This window comes from Hipposideros armiger, unplaced genomic scaffold (genome assembly GCF_001890085.2).
Source record: "Hipposideros armiger isolate ML-2016 unplaced genomic scaffold, ASM189008v1 scaffold_29, whole genome shotgun sequence".
NCBI lineage: Eukaryota > Metazoa > Chordata > Mammalia > Chiroptera > Hipposideridae > Hipposideros > Hipposideros armiger.
Genome location: NW_017731379.1, coordinates 5,394,714 through 5,416,992, shown reverse-complemented (window position 1 = coordinate 5,416,992; position 22,279 = coordinate 5,394,714). Strand labels below are relative to the sequence as shown.

The 22,279-nt window shown below is 51.2% G+C and overlaps 1 protein-coding gene across 1 annotated transcript in view; it reads right to left on the bottom strand.

Moving 5' to 3' along the window:
* MRM1 (mitochondrial rRNA methyltransferase 1) overlaps nucleotides 1-22,279 on the bottom strand; it is a 79,769-nt gene that overhangs the window by 1,604 nt on the left and 55,886 nt on the right. Inside the window, exons 6-9 of the mRNA XM_019636725.1 lie at nucleotides 13,017-13,091; nucleotides 9,958-10,191; nucleotides 7,084-7,242; nucleotides 6,393-6,514 (exon numbers count right to left, since the gene is read on the bottom strand). Coding sequence (XP_019492270.1) covers nucleotides 13,081-13,091 — 11 coding nt within the window. The 3' untranslated portion in view covers nucleotides 6,393-6,514; nucleotides 7,084-7,242; nucleotides 9,958-10,191; nucleotides 13,017-13,080. The remainder of the gene's footprint in view (nucleotides 1-6,392; nucleotides 6,515-7,083; nucleotides 7,243-9,957; nucleotides 10,192-13,016; nucleotides 13,092-22,279) is intronic.

The following is a 22,279-nucleotide window of genomic DNA, read 5'->3' as shown; positions in this document are numbered from 1 at the left end:
GAGAAGAAGATGCTCCCTTTGTGAAACCACTAGGATATGGGCCTAGTGTTAATGGCAGCCATGAAGAGAGAGCATGCCTGAGAAAGAGGCCAGCCTAGAGGAAGACGAAAAGAGCTGAGAGGTAAAGACAGATCTTTGATCTTATCTGAACTTCCGGATCCACCTTAAGACTCCCTTGGCCTCTCCAGTAGTCAGTAACTGCCTTTTTACCTAAGCCAGTTTGAGTTTAGGTTTCTATCAGCCTCCTTCCCCAAACTGAATAGAGTTGGAACTGATACAGGCATCAACATCTTGTGGGAATTGTGCCAGTGTGTTCACCACTGCCCACTATAATCCCCTGGATGGAAGTGAGTCCAAATCTATCTTTGACAGTGGAGGAAACTGAATCCCAGATTATTTTTTTAAGTAATATCCAAAGCCACAAAGCTGGTTAGGGGCAGAACTAAGATTTGAACTCAAACCTTAAGACTCTTATTCCTGTGTTGTTTCTGGACCACTGTGTGATCCATTTTGTCTAGTTCTAAAAAGGTTTATATATAGACTCTGTGTGTGTGTGTGTGTGTGTGTGTGTGTGTGTGTGTGTGTGTGTGTGTGTCCTTAGAGAAATACTGAGGTCCCCAATGGTCCAGCTTGTGCCACTGATGGCCCTGCTATCTCCCAGACCCACGTTAATGGGGTGGATTCCCTCAAGTAATCCTTGGACATCCGACATAAATGGGCTTCCTGAGAATGCCACCCTGGACGGCTGGAGCTGGGCAGTAACGTGGTTTTGGGAGTTACACATTGTGTCCAGGGGAAGAGTTCAAATTCTCTGAGACTCCGGCTAATGTGAAGTTGAACATAATCAGAATACAGAAGAGATGACTTTCATGAGTTATCTCATGTGAAAAAGTGAAACACTTGATAAAAAAGAAAGCTGAGTGTGTTCCACTTTAAGAAAATCCAATTTACAAAATCTAAATTTACCCTCCGAATTTAGAGGATAAAGGGCAGTATTATAAAAGGATTCTAATTGCTACACCAGTTCCATTGAGGAGCCAGGGCAGGTGTTTACAGGCCTCCCCAGCAGGAAGGCAGAAATAAAGGAAACAAAGACACTTAGTGACAAAGGGCTGAATCCATGCCCCCTGAGGACACCCAAGAGGAAGGCCAGGATCTCAGAGTGGGCAGAGGAAGTCAGTGGATAACTGTCATTGAGACACATGATTTGGTACAGTGAGCACACCTGTGTAAAGTAGCAGCCCCATTCAAGTTGTGCTGGGCCAAACCCCCTGGTCCATCCAAACACCATCTTGGACCCCAAATCCTAGGGCTGCCTGGACCCAAGACCAAGTCCAGGAGAATTTGGTACAGTGTATTACAACATCCACTGCATTCTCTTCCTACCCATCCCTCTCCCTGCTGCCCATCTACTAAGACAGGAGTGTCCTTTCCATCTCATTGACATTGGACTTGATGACATGACTCCTTTTAGGGAACAGAATGGGAGCAGAAGTGACATAAGTCACATCCCAGCTAAAACTTTAGGAGCATCACATGTTCCCACCATCTTTCTTGCTCTTTTCCCTCTGCCACCAGAATAACGTGTTTTCACTTGGGTTGCTTTGTCACTCTGAGCTGAGCCACAAACGACCCGCAGCAGATTACATGTACCATGAGCAAAAGATGAATTCTTGTTGCTCTAAGCTGCTGAGATTTGAGGATTGTTTGTTCCTGCATCACACGCTATCAAAAGTTAACTAATACAGGGTAGGCAGAATGGCTCTTGGTTAAGAGTTGGCTTGGGAGCGCGAGCTCTGAGCAGCAGGACCCCGGTTCAGATCCCACATGAGGGCCAGTGACGCTGCGCCCTCTACAGCTAAGATGGTGAACAACAGCTCGGCCTGGAGCTGGGCTGCTGTGAGTGGCCAGCGACAGTGTAGGCTGCAGTGAAGCTGCAGTGGGCTGCCATAAGCTACCGTGTGTGGCCAGCAGCCAGCGTGAGTGGCCGTGAGCCACTGTGAGCAACCCTCCAAATGGCCGGCGAGCAACTGCCTCACCCAGGAAGAACGCAATGATAATACCAACATGGGCCAGTGAAGCGACGTCCTCCACAATTAGACTGAAGAACAAAAGGACAGCAACTTGTCTGTTCCCCTCCCCAAATTCCCCAATAAAATCTTAAAAAAAAAAAAAAGTGTTAATACAGAGGGCAACATTCACAGCTATTTAAAGCCACTTCTGACACTCCAGTGGGATACGTGGCTCAGACGTGTCGGTTCAGACCAGTGGGTACAGTGGCTTACACGGAACATGCATGGGGGTTACACAGGGTGCTTAGTAAAATGCATATTCTCGGAGCTCCCTTCTTTTTTTTTTTTTTTAAGATTTTTATTGGGGAATTGGGGGGATGGGAACAGTGCTGGGGAATTGGGGGAAGGGGAACAGACAAGTTGCTGTCGTTTTTGTTCTTCAGTCTAGTTGTGGAGGACGTTGCTTCACTGGCGCAAGTTGGCACCATCATTGCGCTCTTCCCGGGCGAGGCAGATCAGTCGCCGGCTTCTGGATGGCCGCTCACTGCGGCTGCTGGCCGCTCACGCTGGCTGCTGGCTACACATGGTAGCTTATGACAACCCACTGCCACAGGGACTGCAGCCCCCGCCGTCGCCAGCGACTCACGGCTGCCCAGCTCCAGGTTGAGCTGTTGTTCAGCATCTTAGCTGTAGAGGGCAGTGTCACTGTCCCTCATATGTGGGATCCGAACCGGGGCCCTCTGGCATCCCAAGCCAGTTCTTAACCATCGCGCCACTCGGCCAGCCCTCGGAGCTCCCTTCTGAGATATGGAGCCAGTTCATCTAAGGAGGGGGCGGCTCAGGGATTAGTATTTGTGACAAGCTCTGAAGACGATATGTGGGTTCTCAGTAGGCCAGACTCTGAGAAACCCTGATCTAATGAGTCCAATCTTTTTGGCATCCAGAGAGGCACAGGGACCTGCCCAAGGACACACAGCAAGGTGCGAACAGGAAACAGACCTCCAACTATTTTCTCTGAAGCATACTGTCCTTCACCAGAGAAACATGGGGAAGGGAAAAGAGAAACTCACAGGTTGAAAATACAGCTCTGGAGAGAAAGACCAGTTAGAGGCCAGGGACTAAAGTTGAGTCAGGGTCCAGGTTCCAGGCTGCCCTATGGGTGGGTGGCTAGGAGAAAGGAGTTAGATTACAGAGCAGGGAGGCTAGAGGAAAGAGAAAGGAAAAAATAAATACATAAAAATAGAAGGGGGAAAAAAAAAAGTCTTCCAGCCTGGTGAGTCCAAACATCCCCGGCATCACTGCAGGAGCCGCCCCAGCCCTCTTCGATTTTGATGTACAGTTTGAAACAAATCAATAGTGGTATAATAATACTCAGCACGCTGTGTAATTTTTATATCATTAGTTTTCATTTTCCGCTCCCCATGCATCAAAAAACTTACAACGGGCTCGTAAAGTTTATTTAGTATTCCATGAATTCCTAATCAGTTTCATTTCATAATGATTCAGGAGCCGCCCGCTGCCTAGGCCCCCGTGTCAAAAAATCGATAAAACCAACACAGTTTTCCTGATGGCGGCTGCAAAAGGATCTATTGTAAGGGAATTATGATTTATGCCCTGGCCTGAACCATGAGCAGCAGCCTCCACCCGCAGCTCAGGGCTGAGGTCTTCGCCAATAATGATTTATGCACCTTCTGCTGGCCGCACCCTAGCTCCCTCCCTGCCCAGCTGGCCCCTGACACTGGGGGGAGGGGGCAGGGAAGGAAGGAGGCAAGAGAGGGAGGCCTACTGACTATCTGAGCACCCCTGCATGGGCCCAGCATCTGCCTCTAGGTCCACCTATGAAGGCCTAAGCAGAGACATGAGGTGTTTGGAGAGCCCCACCTGGCCCCAAAGAGCTACAGAGGGAACAGGACTGGGAAAGGTGTCCATGAGTGGAGTGGGGATAACGTGGCTCACCAACTGGAACCCTCACTCCTGTCCAGCCTTCCATTCTGACCTCACAGATGAGCCCTCACCCACCCACCTCAAACCATGCAGTCACCTCCACCCTCTTGCGGGCCCTGCCCCAGGGAAGCTGAATAGGAAAGAGGTCCCAAGGGTAATGGAGGCAAAAGGCCTCAGTTGGACCTCATGGGGTGCAGACACAGCAAGCTTCCAGGAATTCTTAGGCTGAGACGGAAGTTTCCAAGACTCCCAAGAGGGAACAACAAGTGGACCTGAGTCTCTCGGGTCCCTCCTCGTCTCCATGAGGCAGCTTGGCTTGGTTTTCAGGACCCTCCACCCCCACCCGAACCTCCCATCCCCTTCCTCTGCTGTGGATGATTAATGGGTCTAGGAGACATGTTAACAGGATGGGCATTCGGGCCAACAATTGGTTTAATTAACAGCAACTAACCTAGCCCAGAAGGAGAGATCTCAGGGTGACTTCATAGAAGAGAGGATGCCATCATGCAATAGGCAGCCCTGACCGGAGTCAGGGCCACCAGTATGGGCACCCCCATCCACCGCCTATCTGCTGGATCTCTTGGCCTCCCCATGGTATATGGGGAAGGCTAGGGGACCTCGTTTAGGTGGGCTGAGAAGGACAGAGATTCAGGAGCTGGGCGCCTACAGGGACTCTGTCCCAGGTCGGAGGTGGCACTGTAGGCTTAGACCCAAGTCAGAATAAGTGGACTTCCTCTTCACACCGTCTCTTGCTGTTTCATTCATTCATTCATTCACCAAACATCCAGGAGACACCTCACAGCCACTCCATTCATATGTGGCTCAGATAGGATAAGGGATTAGCCCACCCTCACACAGGTGGGGCCTGGCAGAGACAGAGTTCTAACCAAGGTTTTCTGGACATGAGGACATGGGGTGCCTACCTGCCCTGCTGCACTAGGCAATCCCCCACTCCTGGCCTGTGCCCCTCTCTCCAAACCCAGTTTTGGGGTGGCTGCTCTCCCTCCATTTCCACTCCTAATCCTATGCACACAGCACCATGGAAAGAGTCCAGACTTTGGGCCAGACCTGGATTCAAATCCTAGTTTTTACCACTTACAGCTGAGTGGCCTTAGGCAATTGAATAATCCTCTCTGAGTATGGATTTCCTCACGTGTTTTTACCACTTACAGCTGAGTGACCTTAGGCAATTGAATAATCCTGAGTCTGGATTTCCTCACCTGTAACGTAGGAGCCATCATTTCTGCCCTACAGGTGGTGATGAGTCAAAGGGCAGTATATGCCCCAGGGGGCCCCTGATAAATGCTCCCTGCTGTTCCCCCTTACTGCCCCATTGCCTCTCAGACTCACTACCCCTAGAAAGTCACCTGTGGGATGTTGGGGGTGAAAAGGGAGCCTAGATATGTCCCTCTTCCTCCCAGGATCATCAGGAAACCAAAGCTCAGCCAGGACTTGGGCAGTGGGCCCCGGGCTATGCTGCCACTCTGCATTGTGCCTGAAGGAGATGCAAGCAAGTCCCTGCCAGGGCCTCAGTTTCCCCATCTGTGAGGCTTTCCCTTCTAAGGCTGAAGCCTGGGAATCTAGGAGCCAGCAGCTTCTCCCAGGTCCTGAGCCAGAGGGTAGGAGGAGCTGGGTGAGGAGTGAGACCCTGTACCTGGGGTGGAAGAAGGGGAGAGGCTCTTGCCTGGAGAAGGCCTGTCTGGCCTCCTCCATCCCCAGAAGGGACTTGAGAGGAAGCTGAGTCGTCTCCCCGTGCAGCAGAGTCCAAATTCTTCCCCACAGAAAGGAGGTCCTGGGGCCTCGCCACCCTCCGAAGATGCCAGTTGTGCCTCTCCTGCCAGGTCCGGATCTGCAGCTTCAGATCGGGCTGCCACTAGGTCTCCCTGGTGTCTTTCCTTCTCTCCCTGCGTCTGTGTCCCCTGTCTATGTTTCTCCAGGAAGTTTCTAATCCTTCTTCCTCTTCTCTACTCCTTCCTTCTACCACCCACTTCACCTACTGGGGAAAATAAACGTTTCATTCTCTAGGCCAGAGGGGTTCTAACACCTCCCCCACCCCAACTGGCAGTGCTAAAGGCCTGAGACTTCCAGGGAACAACCTCTCTCCCCTGCTCCCCTTTCTGCTGCCAAGTCCTGGTTTTGTCCTCAGCTGTCCCATCACCCCTGGGCTCAGAGGGACAGCCCCACTGGGAAGGTAGCAAAGTGGGGCAGGAGGCAGATGAGAGGCCAACCAAAGCCCAGAGCTGGACATCCACCCGCCGGCATTCCTGCACGAACGCCAACCTGGCTCCTGCAGCTGAGAGCACCGGGAAGCACCATGGATTTCTCTGTCCTCTTCTTCAGACCCCCATGAATACACATGGACTCCTCACCCACAAGGGGCCAGCTCTGCATTGAGCTTTGCTTCCTCCCCCCACCTTTCTCTGTCCTTACACTCACCTCTCATCCTGCCAGAGGCCAGAGCCAGCCAGGCTCATCAGTCCAAGTCAGCAGAGTCTCAGCTGCAACAACTCCTCGACGATAGGGTCCCAATCAGGCTCTCCGAGCATCAGCTGTGTCATCTGTGAAATGGGTTCAGTGAGAGTTTCCTTGTCAAAGGAAAGGCCCAGGGTTGGATTATGTGCTGTGGGGGCTGTGATTCCTTCTTTGACAATCCTCGGGTGTCATCGCACAGAGCTCAGTCCTCAGGACTGTGGCCCAAGCAAGGACTCTTCCCAGGACAACTATACAAAGCTCCCCAACTGGCAGAATCACTGGAGATGAGAGGTTAATTCAAGGACACAGAGGGTCACAAAGAAAACAGGGAAACAGAGACTAGGACCAAAAGGAATCTGGGTCCCACTGGGGTGAGAGGTCACTGGGACAGGAGGGAGCAGGGGTCCTGGGTCAGAGAAACCTGCGTTGGGAGTTGGATTTGGTATTGGGAGAGCACTGGACAAAGTATTTAACCTCTAGAATTCTCTGTTGCTCATCTGTAGAAACAGTTATCCTGAGCTCCCAGGAGCACTCTGTGGATTCAACAGGAAGTGATGGGATGGAGGGAATGAGAGATGGGGCTTTAGAGGCAGAAAGAAGAGGGTTCGAATAGCAGCCAGATGACTGTCTTTCTGTGTGACCTTCGGTAAGTTACCTAAGATCTCAAAGCTGCATCATCCTCATCTTCACAGCAGGAGTGATTGTCACCCTCTCCCAGGGGTTGTGCAGGTGACAGATGGTGGTGTGGCGTTTAGAACTCAGAGCTGGCACCCAACAAGTGCTACTGGTAACTTCTGTGTCATGGGCACAGTATCTGGCAAAAAGAAGGGTTCACCAAATGTTTTTAAATTTATTATGAAGGAGTGAGGAAAAAGATTATTATGGGGGCCCCATGAGGGTGCAGGGTGGGCTGTCTAGTCATGCCCAGAGCATCTGCTACACATTTCTAGCCATTGATGTCTCTGTCCCCACAGAAGAGCAGGGACTTGGGTCCCATCTGGCAATTCAAGAAGCTGAGGCTCAGAGGAGTTTGGTGGGTTTTCATCAAGATCTCATAGAAAGGGAGAGGCAGGACTAAGACAGACCATTCAGCACTGCCAGGCAGGACCCCAGACGCAGGAAGTCACCAATTCCTTCTACCTTCTCAGACAATTCCTAACGGTTGTCACCATGTACTGGGTGATTTCAATGTGCCAAACACTGGCCTAAATGCTATAAAGGGTTGATCTCATTTAATCCTAGTACCACCTCTGACACAGGTTTCCTTGTCTCCATTTTACCGATAAGGAAACTGAGGCACAGGGATTTAGGTGGCTTGTCCAACATCACTCTGCTCACAAGTGCTGGAGGTTGGAATATAAGCTCTGATATCCACAGCCTGTAAACTTGACCATCTGTTTTTAGATGCATCAGCAAAATCAGAGATGGCCCGTCCATCCAAATCACTTATGCTGGTGGGTCCCTGCATAGATTAACCCGACAATCTCCCTGTCTCCTCAAAGAACCAACTCTCGCCCTTTCCAAGCTCAGGCTGACTGCGTGTCAGGGGAGCCCGAGCTCCTCGAGGCCCCTAAACTCCCAGGGGGAAAGTCCCCACAGGCCCTGTGCACCTGCCAGCCTGTGCATTCAGGATCTGCACTCTTCCTGCAAATCTAACCTAAATCCTTCAAACTTCAGGGCAGTCCTGGGCACCTCTTGCTGACCCTTTCACCGTCATTTCTACCCACCCACCTACCCCTAACCTGGTGACAGCCTCTGAGGGAGCAAGAAATGAGGTCAACGGCCCCATTGGGAGCAAGTGGGGCTCATGGCCTGGACCTCTCCCAGCCCTCAAGCACCCACAGAAAAGCCCAGGCTTTGCAGTCGCTGGTCCTGGGTTCCAGCCCTGGTTCTGTACCCCTTGCTGTGTGACACTGAGCAAGAAAGTTCCTTAACCTTCCTGAGCCTCAGTTTCTTTGTCTGTAAAATGGGACCCATCATCCTTAGTGTCGTGAGGTTTAGATGCCTCAGTGGGCTGGAAGTCTGAGCATAGTGCTCCTGGGGCACATGGTGGGCTCACAAGTGCTGCTTTCCTCTTCCTCCTCCCCCTGCTCTCCTTCCTTCCCGGGGAAATGAGAAGCCATTTTCCATAGAAAAGAAACCAGCTGAATGTGTTCCAATTACCCTTGTAAAGACTTAGCTGGGGCTTGTAACAAGCGCATTTGCCCTTTACTGGAGGCCAGGCACTGTGACTGTGCAGGGCAGGCCCCATGCAGCGTCTTATTCCATCTTCTCCACACCCCACCCCAGGAGATAGGCGTTATTACCTATAGATGATGATCAAAGCCCAGAGAGGGGCAGAGGCTTGCCTAAGGTCACACAGCAAGTAAGAGCCAGGCCTGGGAATCAGTTCTGTCTGCAGGTTGTTGGAGGCCCAGGGGGGGCTTCCCCAGCCCAGATTTCCCCCCTTTCCCCACCTCCCAGGCTACCCCAGTGGCCTGCCAGGGGCTCTGGTGGGAAAACGCAGTGTGTCACATGTACAAGGTAAAAGCTCATTTGCTCATCCACTTCATAGATAGGAAACAGGCCTAGCAAGGCTAAGAGGCCAGCCAAAGACACGCAGGTGGCAAGGGTCTAGACTCAGCTAGAACCATCAGCCTCCCTTAGTTACAAAGAAGTAAACTATTCTGCTTCCTGCTTCAGAAGTGACATCTTCGCTCTCTGGCACATGAAGATGAACTCCTTGTCCTGTCAATCTGAGCCAGCTGGCTTTTAGGAGGGCAAGGCTATTGGCCTCAAATCCCAAATCCTAACCCAGCATGACTAATATTGTCCCTTCCCCCACCCCCACCCCACCCTGAGGATGTCCCCTGTGGCAGACCCTCCTTCAGGTCAGATCCTAGTGAGGGGCCACACATTTGATGGCTTTCACATCTGTACAACTGAAGGTCAGATGTCATCACACTGAGGGCCATCACAACAAAGTCCTGGCGCTACCAGAATATTGCCAAAACCAGGCCAGGGGACATGCAGCCAGCTCAAATAATGCCTCCTCAAGGACTGGGCAGAATGGTGATGTGCATGTCCCCATTTCAAAAACGGGAAACTGAGGCTCAGAGAGGGCTCACAGAGAGGAAGTGGTCTAGCCACAAAGCCTCCAAGGCTCTTTCCATGCCGCAGGCCATCCTGAACCAGGCCCTGACACAGGAACCTGGGGCAAATATTCTGACTCACTCTGAGAGAGACATACCCAAGGGGGTGCTGACATTTATGCATCCTGGCAAATGCACATGATACAGTGCCTCCCCCACCCCCATGCACATGGCATGTACACACAGCCAAGTACACAGGCACACATACTCTCACGAGCACACACACAGGCCTAGGGCATTGGCTCTCAACCCTGGATGCACCCTGGTGTCACTCCGGGGAGCTTTTAAACACACCTGTGTCCTGCCCCACCCCCAAGGATGCTAATGAAATGAATGTGTTATCATTGCTGCATAACAAATTACCCCTAAAACACGCGGCACCTAAAAACACTTCTTACATGGTTTCTGAGGGTCAGGAATCCAGGAGCAGTGTGAGCCAGGTCGTCCTGACTCAGGATCTCTAATGAGGCTGTAGCTCAGCAGGCCGCCGGGGCTGCCGTCATCAGAAGGCTTGACTGGGGCTGGAGAATCCGTTTTCAAGATGAGTCACTCACATGGCTGTTGGCAGCAGGTCTCAGGGCCTCTCCCTAGGGCTGCTTAAGTGTCCTGGTGGCATGGCCGTTGGCTTCTTCCTGAGGGAGTGATCCCAAAGAGTGCAAAGAAGCAGCCCAGTGCCTTTTGTGCCCTAACCTTCTAAATCACACACTGTCATTTCTGCTTTTGTTTGTTTGTTAGAAGGAGCCACACGCTAGGGGAAGGGAATTTGATTCCATCTTCAAAAGGGAGAAGTACCAATGCATTTGTGGATGTATTTTAAAACCACCACAGTGTGTGAATTGGGGCCAGGGCACTGGGATTGTAAACATTCCCCAGGTAACTCCAAGTGCAGTTAGGGCTGAGGCCCACTAAAACGTAAAGTCACAGACCAGAGGGGGTTGAAAAGGGAGACTCATTGAAGGGAGACATGGCTTCGGGGTTGAGCCAGCCCCCAAGTCCCCATGCCCCAGGGAAGCCCACATCTGCAGCCTCAGCCCAGGCCCTGGGTACCCAGCTTCCTTCTCTCCCTGGCCCCTCTGTCACCCCTTCCAGCCCACCTTCCTCAGAGGCCTCTCAAAGACCCCCACCCACAGACTCCAGGCCTGACCCCCAGCCCAGCGTCACCCATGCACTAGCTGCCACTACGTCTGGGTTCAGGTCTGTTCAGGGTCTGGGTTTGTGGGAGCACACATGTGCGCACGTGTAGTTGTCTGTGCCCACAAGGCTTGTCGGCTCACAGAGCAGAGCTCCCTGACAGGAAGACCCCAATCCATCTTCTCTCTCTTCTTTCCCTTTTTTCCCTTTCTCTCCTCTTTTTCTCTTCCCTCTCCTTTCTTTTCATGCTCTTGACTCTTCCCCTGTCTCTGTTGGGTCTCTCTCTCCACCCGGATCCTGTGGTCACTGTGCCTTCTCCCTCTTGTCTGTCAGGAGGCCCTGTGGCTCCTCTGTGAATATTTTGATGGTGTGCAGAGCAGCCCAGAGTGGATGGGGAGGGGCCCTGGACTCCCCTGCCAACCTCTAGAAAGTCCCCAGCCCCAGCCGTGCTGGGGTCTCAGGTGGGACCACTTTCCATCCTACATCATCGACTCCGAGGCAGCAGGGCCCATGGCTGAGGGGCGGTGGACAGGAGCCAGAAAAGAGCCAATGCCGGAGCAACATCTATTTCCAAACTCCTCTGCTTCTCTCTCCCGGTTAACTGCCCCTCTGCTGTGGGCCTGACCTGCCGGCCTCCAGACTCTCTTTCCTCTCCATATTCTCTCTCTGTGTTTCTTTCAGTCTTTCTGCCTCTATCTCCCTTCCTGTGTCTCTGGCTTTCTCTTTGGAGAGAAGCTCTGAAGGCTGTGAAAACGAGAGGGCTGCACCTCACGAGGAGAGTAGTTCTGCCCTAGTAATGAGGAGGAAAGAGAACTCTTCTAGGGAATTAATGAGACCACCAAGAACAAAAGAGGCGACCAGCAGAGGCCAGAGAGGCGGGGCCCGGGCTAGGCCTCCCCGCAGAACCGCAATAATAGAGTGAGGAAAAATGGAGTAGAGATCCCTGTGGTAAAAACTATTAGAGGAGGCGAATTATAAAACTATTAACCAGAATGTAACTCCCAATTAAAAGATGATTTAACACTGGAACCTGATGGATGAATTTTGATTAAATGGAGAACTATTAGGAGCCCAGGGATAAGGCTGCTCCTGCCAGTTCTAAAAGTTAAAAGGCAGTTTGATATAAAAATTTATAAATTAAGGTTAATTACTTTAAATAACATGGCTGGAAGCAATGAAAGGAAATTTGTCAGAATCTCCAGAGTTTGGGGCAAGATGGATACAGATGTCCGGGCTGGCCCCAGGGAGCCCCGAGGTCAGGGCAGGGACAGTAGAGGCCAGCAAGAGGGCAGGTGATGTGAGCACTGCCGGCCAAGCCCACTTAGAAGTGAGGGGTTGGGTGAGGCACCAGGTGAGGATGCCCACACTGCCCTCCACCCTGAGGCCACACCAAGAGACAATGATTCTGGAAGATGGGTGAGAAAGAGGCCTCAGGGCCCCAGGACTAGCCTAGGGAGCTAGTCTGATGGAAAGGTCAGAGCCCCTGCCTGGCGAGCCCTCCCTCTGTTGGAGGAGACACAGCAGGAATTCCCAGTCTATGACCCACTGTTTACTGAGCACTCAGCGAGGGTAGGAGACAACTCATACCACTTCAGTCCTACCCTAGCTGCAGGAGTCACCGGCATCCCCATGCCTGACCTGCCCGGCCTTGCCCTGCACCCTCCACTCCAGGAGACCTCCCTGGCAGGACAGGGCCCTACATGGAAAGCCTACAGGGTGTGGGCTGCTCTTCTCCAATGCCTCAGGGTGGAGGGCTATGGTCACCCCACAGAGCCACCCCCTGCCCAGGGTTCTGGGTCTTCCCTGGCTGAAGGTCGTGCTTCCAGGAGACCCAGGCACTGCCCACACCCCAGGGAGTCTGAACACTACTGCCGGGCAGTCCCCTGGATGCTCTGCCCTGTGCCACTCATCCCCTCCCCAGATCCCACCCCTTCCCCCAGGAGGATGTCCCCAGCTCATCAAGGGTGTAGCGCCGTGATTGACCCTGATCTTGGGAGGACAGGACCATGGCAAAGGATGTCCATGGCAGGGGACAGTACTCAGCTCACAGCTACAGCCAGACCTTAGGAGGCTTTGAAAGGCCATGGCCCAGGAGACATAAATATAAGGCTGGCCCCATAGTTAGGACTGTGGGCACTCGAGCCAAACTTCTTGGGTTCAAACTCCAGCTCCAATACCTACCAACCTATGTCTTCAGGATTTACCTCTCCAGGCTTAGTTCCTCATCTTTAAAATGGAGATAATCTCTCCATGCAGGATTGCCATGTGGATGAGAGGTAAAGCTCTAACGTGTAGTAGGTGCTCAATAAATGGCAGTGATTCTCACCTCATGTCCACCAGTCTCATCTTCTAAGAAATGTAGTTATCTGGCAGACCTCGACTGAGGCTTCCTAGGGGAACACTGCAGGCAGAGGGTAAAAATACCTTATTTAGTCTTCCCAACACCCTTTGAAGTCAGTCATGTTATTATTCCCATTTCACAGATAAGGAAACTGAGGCATGGAGAGGTTCAGTCACAAGCCCCAGGCCTCACAGCTGGCAGTGGGCAGTCAGGGAGTCATGTCTTTCAGCTCCTGACCCTCCCCGCCACCCACACACACACACACACACAACCTTGCACTGCCTCTCAGGGTGCTGTGCTGAAGGCTTTTACATTTGCTCTTGCTGTGCCTCTTACTATAAACCTCAAAGAAACTATTTGGAAGTTAGCAAGTTTATTTTTTTAACAAACCCCTGTGGGGTTAGAAGTCAGGAGAGTGTTTAGCCTTGGGTGTGAATGGGAGGGTCCACAAGGAGGTTCTGTTTCTGATATGGGTACCAATCACACAGGTGTTTTTACTTTGTAAAAATTCGTCACTCTGTAATGATTTGTACTCTTTATGTAAAAAAAGAATTATAATAAACAACTTTAAATTGAATATGATAATGGATGAATTTTGTTATGTAAATTATACCTCAATAAAACTTGAAAAAAAATAGAGTACACCAAAGACAACCCTTCCTTGGCTTTGCACAGTGTAATATAAACCAGGTATTGTAGGACTGACAGAGCCCCGGACTAGCCCGTGTTTGACCCTGGGATGAGTCCTTTCGGGATGGCTCTCAGAGGAAGGGTGTCCTGTGGAGGTGAGCTTCAGAAGAGGGGCAGGGGACACAGGGTCCCCATCTCACCACACGCCCCGACCACATCACTTCCGCTTTCCAAACCTCTCTCATTTTCCTCAGGAACAAGGCAGGGAAGGTGGGGAACAGAAGGGCAACCTTAGGGGCACGGCTGAGGCGAAGGCTCACTGCCCGGAGCTGAAGCAAGGGATTGAGATCCTTAAATCAGGGGAGGATGGGAAGAGCAATTTTCTAAAAAAGCTCCCAAAAATCATGGGCAGAAAATTATCATTGCAGTCGAGACAAAGCTAACATGATAGTGACAATGCCTTTGACGGCATCACTGTTATGGTTGCTGTGGTCACTGCCGTTGTTATTAGGGAAGTAGCAGGGTGAAGCTTTTCCCAAAGTGCGTTCCAAGGAACACTCCTCTCACAGATTCTCCTCAACACACTTTCCCACAGCAAAGAAGTTCATACTCACCCTGCTCTTCTCTCGGAACTACCCAATGCACGCCAGCATAATAAAGGCTCTGAGAAGTCCTGAGGCAAAGAACCTATTTAACTTTTTGAAAAGAGCCTTCCCTACACAGAGTGGATCACAGAACCTTTCTTTCCCACATAACACGTATTCCCATCCCCCGGAACTGAGGCTTTCTGGATCACACTTTGAGGAATGAGGAGAAACGGAAAAAGTATTAACTCCGGAATGAGACAGCTCAGTTTCAGCCTGTTTCAGTGTGGCCTTGGGCAATTCGCTTAACTCCTCTGTGCCTCAACTTCCTCAGCCGTTAACTGGAGAAAATAAGGCCAATCTCAAAAGTTTGTGGTGAGGTTTAAATTAAATGTGGCACATAATAGGTACTTGACAAATGTTTGTTTGCTCATTTTACAGATGAACTAACTTGCCCAAGAACACAGAAGCAGTGAGCAGCAGCCACAGGGACTCGAATCTAGGTCTTCTGTTTGGGGGGAGGAGGGGAACTCTGCCCAGTGTTGGCACGTGCAGCAAATGATGTCCCTTGAGCTGAGGAGCCATGCGCTGAAGCGTAAAGGATTACTTCCTGACCGGAGAGCACAGTAGAAGCCCTGGACCATCCGAGACTGAGTCATGACTCCACCACTTTTGAGCTCTGTGACCGTGGGAACGTCACTTAACTGCTCTGGTTTCCCATCCATAAGTGGGGGTAAAAATAGTGCCCTCTACATAGGACTGTGCTGAGGCAGAAATGAGCTGATACAGGTAAAGTGCCTCAAATAGAGACTGACATATGATAAGTCCTCAGTAAATGTGAGCTATTGTATTTATTACTATTACTGATCATTACTGGGCTCCAAGTCAGTTGACAGAAGGTAGGATGGGAGGACAAAGACTTCTTTCTCCCAAGGGGTCCTGAAAAGCAGGGATGACAGCCCCTGTCTGCCAGGACTCTGGCTCTACCCTTCCACAGATTCTACCTGGGCTCCTTCCTGTCCCTGCAGAGATCTCGCTAATGACACCCACTCTGATGGGGCTATCAATGCACCAGTCCTCAGGGACCTTCCAGTCGAATTGAGGGAATAACCTGAAACAGTTAGACAGCATGAGAATCTGAACTGTGTTTAACAGACATGCTGCAATGGACTGAACGTTTGTGTCCACTCAAAATTCATATGTTGAGGCCCTAACCCCCAATGTGATCTTATTTGGAAGTGGGGCCTTTAGGAGGGGATTAGGTATCATGAGACCATGAGGGTGGGGCCCCAGGATAGAATTAGTGCCCTTGTGAGAGGAGAGAGACAAGGGCTCTCCCTCCCTTTCTCTCTGCTGTGTGAGGACACAGGGAGAAGGCAGCCATCTGCAAGCCAGGAATCAGGACCTCACTAGGAAACCAAATCAGACAGTGCCTTGACCTTGGACTTCCCAGAACTGTGACAAATAAATGTCTGTTGTTTAAGCCACCCACTCTGTGGTGTTTTATCATGGCAGCTCGAGCTGACTAAGATATATTCTGTCAGGGAGGAGTGGTCAGGGAAGGTGTTCCTGAGTGGTAAAGACTTGCGCTGAGTCTACAAATAAAAAAAAAAAAAGGGATGAGTAGACCTTTGACCTGGGGATGAGCAAGGGTATTCCTGGAGGGTACTCCGAGTGTGCACAGGTACAGATAAGAAAGGGCACCAAGAAATGACCAATCTGGAACAGACAAAGTTGAGAGAGGCAAGGCCAAAAAGGCAGGCTGGGATTCAATCATGTTGGGGGTTCAGAGCAGGCTGGGGGGGTCTTGGCTATAGGCCCTGGGTCATGGGGAGCCATGAAAGGTTTTGGAACATAGGAATGAAGCCATCAAATCTAAGTTATAGAAAGCTAACTGGTGGTCAGTAGAGGAAGGTGGGGGAAGGAGTGCCTGGGGTGGGAAGCCGGTGAGAAAGGCTATAGAGATCCAAGCAAGGGTACTGAAGGTTGGCCGAGGGCAGGAGCTGAGGGGCTGGAAGTGAAGGGCTGGATTCAAGTGCTGACAGTGACCAGATAGGGACAGAGGAGGGAAAGGGATGGGGGAGGCCTGGTTCTAGGTGATAGCTGCCTCCCCAGCCTGGCTCTCAGACTGTCCCCAGCAACGCTCCCACCCCAGTCAGTCTCAGTGGCCCCACTTCCTCTACCATTTCCCAACCTTGACTGGGACCTGTGTGCTCCTCCCAACCTCCGTCCTTCCCTGTGGGGACCTCAGATACCAGTCTGCGGCTTCTCTCCCTGCCAAAGCCCCCACTTGCACTTTCCTTTCCTCGGAAACACCAGGGAGTTATTGCTGGTCAAGTGCCGCCCCTCCAGCTCACACCGGGAAGTTGGGCTCAGTGAACAGGTAAATCAAGTCTATTCACAAGGGTTCAGGGGTAGAGCGTGGGCTTTGGAGTCAGACTGCCTATGTCTGGATCCTGACTCTGCCACCTACTAGTTGTATGACTTTGGACAAGGCCCTCCCAGGCCCTCAGTTTCCCCATCTGCGAAATGTGGATGATGGTGACACTTAACCTTACAGGGCTGTTGCAGGATGGAAGGAGTTAATAACATGTAAAGCATTTAGCACGATGCCAGGCACACAGTAAACACTCACTAAATTTTGACTTTTTTATATATATATATAAGGGGAGGCCAGGCACTTACACATAAAAGGAGGGGTCCCTGCTTTCATGGAGCTAAGAGGATGTGTAAAGAAATAAATGCCTTTTGATTTAGAGCAAAAGATAAAAGAAATAAAAGATACCACCCACCCTGAGGGCAACCCCAGTCTGGGAGGAGGTACACAGGGTCTCCATCTGGTCTGAAGGGAGAGACACAGTCCACACTCCCACCCCCACCCCCACCCCGGAACCTCCAGCCTATTGGGGAAGGGGGAGGGCCTTTGCACATTAAGGTCTTTCCTTGTGGGCTGCCCCTTCCTGTCTGACCTCCTGAAGAATTCTTGGTCTTTCTTCCAACATCACCTCCTCTGAGAAGCCTTCCTTGATCCCCACCAGACACCAGGAGGCGCCTATCCTTGATGTTCCCAGAGCACTTTGCTCCCTCCTCCATCAGAGCACTTCATACTCTGCACTGAAGGAGATTGTGTGTGTGTGTGTGTGTGTGTGTGTGTGTGTGTGTTTGCACGTGCACATGTTTAGGTGTCTGCCCCTGGCCCACAAACCCCATGTTTGTGAAGGTGGAAACCAGGGCTGCCTCTGTAGTAAGAATCCTGGCCCATCACAGTTGCTAAACAAGGATGTGATGACTAAGTGATTGAACAGATGGATGGATTGGCTGATAAGGAGAGAGACAATCTGGGGATGCTGGTCTGTTAGGGAAGATGGACACTGGGTCAAGCCATGTCTCTCTGACACAGAAATAGGATGACAATAACTTCCCCAGGTCCTACAAGAGGGTCCAGGGCACCAAGGGAATGGAGAATCCTGGGAGCACCCCTGCTTGCCCTGTCTGTACATGCCAGCCTTCCCTCCATCACCCACTCTAGATAATCAGCTACAGTGCCCTCCATCCCCAGAACTGGCTGTCTTCCCCACCTGGGCAGCATGCCCTGGAAAAACCACCACAAATATAACATAAATCCATTACCAAACCAAAAAGTAGGGGCATGTAGTCAGAAATCCCAAAGTATGTCCCATAGCCTCTAGAACAGTGGTTCTCAACTTGTGGGTCGCGACCCCTTTGGAGGTCGAACGAACGACCCTTTCACAGGGGTCACCGGGTACTCGTATGTGGGCATATCTGCATGTGGGCCTGGACACGGATAGAGGAGCGGTGTCTCAGTTCCTAAGACCATCGAAAATATGTGTTTTCCAATGGTCTTAGGCGACCCCTGTGAAAGGTTGAGAACTGCTGCTCTAGAAGCAGGTCACGGCCTCTCTGCCTATCTTTTGGATGGTTCACACAGCCCAGAACCAGTAGCAAAATATGTGTTCAAAATGCATTGGACAAGTGAAGGTCTGAGGGCCCAGAGGGAAGAGAGCTGGCTATGTTCCCTTCCTCCTAAAGGGGCTTCTCCCAAGAACCCCAAGGGCAGCCTACGGAAGGGCTGGGTTCACATCCTAACAGCTGCACAATCTTGGACAAGACATTTGGCTTCTGTGAGCCTCAGTTTCCTCATCTAGAAAATGGGTATGATCACAATTAGGCAAAGGGCTGCAGTGAGAATAAATATGAGCTTGCATTTGGAAGAGCTCTGTGGAGGATAAAGGGCTGCACAAACAAGAGGCTTAGACCATCCGAATTGTTTTAATATTATTGTTATTAGAGCAGAATCACAGAGACTCAACCCATTGACCCCGAGACCAGTGCTGTGGCCCCCAAGGGATCCCTGGCATCTGTTCTGAGCTGGATTTTTTGAAACAAGGTCCAACCAAGGCATGGACTAGCTGGGGAGAGGAGAGGAGAGAGTGTATGTGTGCATATGTGTGTATGTGCACCTGTGCATGTGGGTGTGTGAGTGTGTGTGCATGAGTGTGTGCATATTTATCTGCCCCAGGGCAGGGAAGGTGGGGGGGATGAGGGGAAGAAAGGGAGAATTGAGAAGAAAAGAAGAAAAGCACAGGGAAGAGGAGGACTGAGGTATTCGGTTACATGATCTAAATTCTAATCAAACATCATTTAAAGCGTGTTTTATTTCAGCCTCGGGAGAGCCGGTCCCTCCTGGCTGCTCACCATGGCAACGGGCCGCTCATTTCAGAAGTGTCATGCCACATTATCGTCCTGCCGCCTCACACGCTCTCGCCGCCTGACAACTTCGCTCTGCCCCTTGCGACAACCATCCCCGTTCCGCCAGTTTATTTTTGGTGTCAGCCAGCCCCCCTTCCCTGCCCCCTCCCCATCATCAATGGATTGAAAGACAACCCAGGCCCTCCAGCCAGTGAGCATTGCAGCCTGCTTGGTGATAAGAGATAATGTGAGGAGATATTTGCTTACATGTGTATGAACAATTGGCTGCATTAAGACAATTCCACCTGGTGCAGAGGGATATGGAGGGGGTGGCCCTCGCTCAAGCTGACAACACCCCAAGAAAGAGGAGGGAGGGGGCACCCCTCACTTCTCAGGGTCCTTCCAAACTGGGGACCCTATGAGATTCTCATCTGGCTGCTTTCCCCAGCATCATCTGGAAATGGTAGAGGCCTTGCTGTGTGACCTTGTACAAGTCACTCCCATTCTCTGTGCCTCCCTTTCCTTATCTGTCAAAAGATGGGGTTGGACCAGCTGGATCTTGGATCCCTGCCAAGTGTGGCACTGGGTGAATCAATGATTTTAAGAACCAGGGTAGGGGCAGCAGAAGGCTGAGGACCCAGAAAGAGGACAGAGCCCTGGTCTTGCCACCAGTGTGAAGACAGATGAAGAGAGAAAAGGTTAGCCTGACACAATCCACCTCCAGCCATGTGACTGTCCTAGCTCAGAAATGGGGGGAAGAGGGGCGGCAGTGAGGGGGTCCTGAAGCTCCCCTCTCTGGTAGTGGATGGAAAATTCCCAGACCTAGGATCAGATTGTGTCCTGGAAAGGGCTTTTCTAGGACGCTTTTCCCTGCACTCCGCCTAGCCTTCTTCATAGGACAAGAGACAACTCTGAAGCCACTCCCACCCGATCATGTTCACACACACACACACACACACACACACACACACACACACACACACGTGCTCTTACATGCATCTCCCCCAGATCAGGGGCCAGATGGAGGTGCAACTGCAGATAGATGCAGGAGAATTTGAGAGGAAGATGTGTACTCTGAGACCCCAGGTAGGAAGGAAAAGAGGGCACCTGGCTCTCAGAGTGGAGCATGGAGATAAGGGACTTTAAGACAAGGTGGCCCCCACCCAACACCTCGCCCACTGAAAGCCAAGAAGAATACCAGCTGTGTCTGCCGAGGGTTTCCAGGAGCCAGGGGCTGAGATTAAAAGGGTCTGGAGCCCACCTCTGCATTCTGTGCCCTCCTGCCCGAACCCATGGGGGTCGGAAACCCACCTGGGAGAGTCTCAGCTAAAGGAAGCTTGTCCCTTTGTTTCCTCTCCTGTCAGACGGGGTTCATCATAGTTCCCACTACATATGGTGGCCGTCAGGATTAAAGGGAGACTTGGCACAGTTTGGGTGTTCAACAATTGGCAGCTCTTAGAAGTTGTCCCAGTGACTGGGGTCTGAGGAACTAGAGCTTTCTGATATCAGGCCTCACTTCCCCACCACCGTAGCCAGCTGTGTACCTGGGTCCTGGGGTTGGTTTGGCTCCTACCTGAGCCCTATCCTAGGGAGGATGGACTCCCTGGGCTGTCTACACCTGCCTCCAACTCCCACAGAATATTTCTTCAGCCCCTCTGGGAGCGCTTCAGACCATGAAAGGTGGTCTCTCGCCCACCCCAGGCCCATCCAGGGCACCTCCCTCTGGGACCCTCAGAACCCACAGCCGCTCAGGTTACAGCCCACAAAGTGACACTCTTCTAACTGCCCAGGGTTGAGAGTAACCCTCAGCCAGGAGCCCACAGAGCAGCTGAGAACTCAGACCTCTGCTTACCTCACCCAATTACCCTCTGCCATGACCCAGGGCCCCACCCAGACTTCTTAGAAGAACTGGCCCAGGGAAAACCACACTCGGGAGGTAAATGCCAGCCTCCTTTCCCAGAGACCTCTGGCTGGACTCCCCTAAGCCTCAGTGGTCCCCTCCCCAGCCCCAGGGCACAGACAGGGAAGTAGAGAGGCAGTGGGCTACAGAAAGAAGAACCTCTCTTTTTTCTTTCCTTTTTTTCCAATTATAGTTGACATGCAATATTATTTTATGTTACTTTCAGGTGTACAGCATGGTGGTTAGACATTTACATAATTTACAAAGTGATTCCCCCCCCCAATAAGTTTAGTACCCACCTGGCACCATACATAGTTATTACAATATTATTGACTATATTCTCTATGCTGTACTTTACATCCCTGTGACTATTTTGCAACTGACAATTGTACTTCTTAATCCCTTCACCTTTTTCACCCAGCCCCCAACCCTCCTCCCATCTAGCAACCATCAGTTTGTTCTCGGTATCTGCGAGTCTGTTTCTGTTTTATTTTGTTCTTTAGATTCCACATATAAGTGAGATCATATGGTATTTGTCCTTCTCCATCTGAAGTATTTCACTTAACATAATACCCTCTAGGTCCGTCTATGTTGTCACAAATGGCAAGGTTTCATTCCTTTTACGTCTCAGTAATATTCCATTGTATATATGTACCATATCTTCTTTATCCGTTCGTCTATCAGTGGACACTTAGGTTGCTTCCAAGAGAGAAGACTCTCTTTAAGGTCAGTGGAATTCAGGTTCAAGCCCCCAGCTCTACCACCTCTCAGGAACAGAGTCTTATAGATCAGGGGCCTAGCCTCAGTGTTCTTATCTCTAAAGTGGGGATAACAAACACATACTTCACAGGATTGCTGGCACGTTAAAGATATATCTAACCCATAATAGGTGCCCAATAAAAGGCAGCTATTATGAATAAAAACGACCAAACCTGCCCCACGTGGAGCCAAGGAGCAGGTTCCTCACCACCCACTGGAGGCCTCTGTGGAGACTGGGGGGCTGGAGGCCTTTCTGGCCGGGACCTCACTCCCTGGGTTTACTCTTCCCCCACTTCCTCCCTACTCTGCCTCTCTCTACAGCCCTGACCAAGCCCAGAAAGTGATGGGCTGTGGGTGATCCGGCCATGTTATGACCCTACTCAAGCAATGCACACATGTCCAAGCCTGGCCCTCTTTCTATTTCCCTCTCTTTCTCCGCAAAATAACAAAATGAATCGAATCACTCACCCCAACATCCCACTCACATGTGCTGGACTCAGAACCAGGAAGAGTCATAGCGGCTCAGCACCGTGGGGGAGGGACAGGGGTCTCAAGGAAGGAAGCTTTAGCCCAAAGGAGGGAAGGGTAGAGTGGTCAACATGAAGGGTTATCTAATCACACCCACGTTTCTGTATTTTTTTTTAAACCTTCTCTTTTCTTTTTTT